Source organism: Perkinsus marinus (assembly GCF_000006405.1).
Source record: "Perkinsus marinus ATCC 50983 genomic scaffold scf_1104296952358, whole genome shotgun sequence".
Taxonomy (NCBI): domain Eukaryota; phylum Perkinsozoa; order Perkinsida; family Perkinsidae; genus Perkinsus; species Perkinsus marinus.
In genome coordinates, this window is record NW_003208885.1 from 1 (window position 1) to 1,747 (window position 1,747).

Consider the following 1,747-nt stretch of genomic DNA (forward strand, 5'->3'; position numbering starts at 1 on the left):
TCTCACGCTAACTCTACCTCAAGGATTATACTAATTAACGATATATAACGCACTAGTGTTCTAAATCAAAGGTTCCCCTCTCCTGCCGAAACTAGTTTAACACAATAGTTACGAGTTGTATAAAAGAACAACGTTTTCTTGTTTAATGTACGTAATAGTCAACTTCGCTTTCCTCTCCCTCCTCTAGGGTCTCGTGGCTGGGGACGAGCTTAGCGACCACTCTAGCATTCGCCCATCGGCGAAACCTTTTAGCGAGACGGTCCATACAGCATAGAATTATAAAGGTCAGGATGGTGCCAACCAGAGATGCAATTAATCTGAAAGGGAGACGATTCGCTCGAGGAGTGGTATGAGAACTTACTGAGTTGGTGAGAAGAATTCTTCCACAGCAGCCATAAACCCAGTAGTGTTGCCGCTGATATCACCATTAGGTAGAGTAGCGTTGGAGTCCTGGTCAGAGTACACCATATCCCCCAGAGCGTCCATGGTAGCGTTTAACCTGAACAAGCTCATAAACCAGACAAAGGCAACTTCCACTTACATTTTGTCGAAGTATTCTATCGCTCCAGGCACTGCTGGAGGAGTGTTGAAGGTTAACTGAAAGGGAGATAGTCGAACCAGCAGTCACCAGTGAGGTAAGGTTACCTCAGATTGAGGAGCTGGAATAGGGACGGCAATAATGCCGAGGAATAGTAGGATACGGGTAGCTTTCAAAGCAATGCTCATTGCGACCGAATGATCGATACGATCAAGTAGCTTGGTTAGGCCAAAAACGTGCGAGCTTTGGGGATTCGCCAGCCGTTTCAAAACGGTCATTTTAGGGCGAGCTCGGTTTAAGATGCGCCGTTAGAAAGTTGCCTGCGCCATTCTGATCGATTTGCACGCTCGGCGCACTTTGGTGAGCTTGCACGCAGATGAGGCTTTGGTGGAATGGACGTGCGATGCCCGGCTTAATATTCAACCTTTCGAAGATGCTTAGATTGTCGCTCTCGGTAATGGTCATTACATGCTGAACTAGGCGGGATTACTGCACTCTGCTGAAGGCATACTGATGAATCGACAGCTCCGAGTCAATTGAGACTATTCTTAATAACGAACAATACATGAATGTAGTCATCACGTCCTACTGCTCTAAGGCTACGGCCCTTATCCTCTCTCTCTTCCTACGTACCTGGCGACATTCTCATTCGACCCATCACCGCTTGTGTCAGCTATGCTTAGAATGATATTAAAGAATCACAAACACCCGTGAACCCCGAGGGAATCGGTATAATACGTTAGAGACCTTCACTCGAGAGTTCTTGCTGGGGAAATAGATCGAAGGACGATTACAAAACGCTACTCACTCGAGACTATATGGACGAGGTCGAATAGGGGGACACTAAATACCCGATGCAGGATTCGGGCCTACAACCATCTGCTCCTTAGGCAGACATTCTATCCAGCTGAACTAATCGGGGGATATTAGTACGTTAGACACGGGCTACACATTAGTCAACTGAAGCAAGCAGGAGAGTCGGTCATGGCCAAGAAGAAATGCCGCGCGGTGACGTCAGAAATGAGTGTGCCCTGAGGGAAAAACGCCAAGTGTAAGCGCTTCTTCCAAGCTTGCATGCCAAATGTCAAGCCGAAACTCGAACTCTGTTGGCCATTTGGCCTACGGAGTATACGATCGAGTTTGAAACTCGATAGTAAAGTTTGACACCGAAGACGACACCATGCGCCCCATGACACTAGATGTAGACAT

At 47.3% G+C, this 1,747-nt stretch overlaps 1 protein-coding gene and 1 non-coding gene across 2 annotated transcripts; both read right to left on the minus strand.

Moving 5' to 3' along the window:
• Positions 1–142: 142 nt before the first annotated feature.
• Positions 143–726, minus strand: Pmar_PMAR014383 (hypothetical protein; the record flags this gene model as incomplete). The annotated part of the gene is made up of 4 exons (XM_002776966.1): positions 143–317; positions 362–499; positions 542–597; positions 646–726. 4 exons carry the CDS (start codon positions 724–726, stop codon positions 143–145), a joined length of 450 nt encoding a protein of 149 aa, XP_002777012.1.
• Positions 727–1,386: 660 nt separating this feature from the next.
• Pmar_PMAR014384 lies at positions 1,387–1,460 on the minus strand. The gene has a single exon. It is a non-coding gene; the product is annotated as a tRNA-Leu (tRNA).
• Positions 1,461–1,747: the final 287 nt, after the last annotated feature.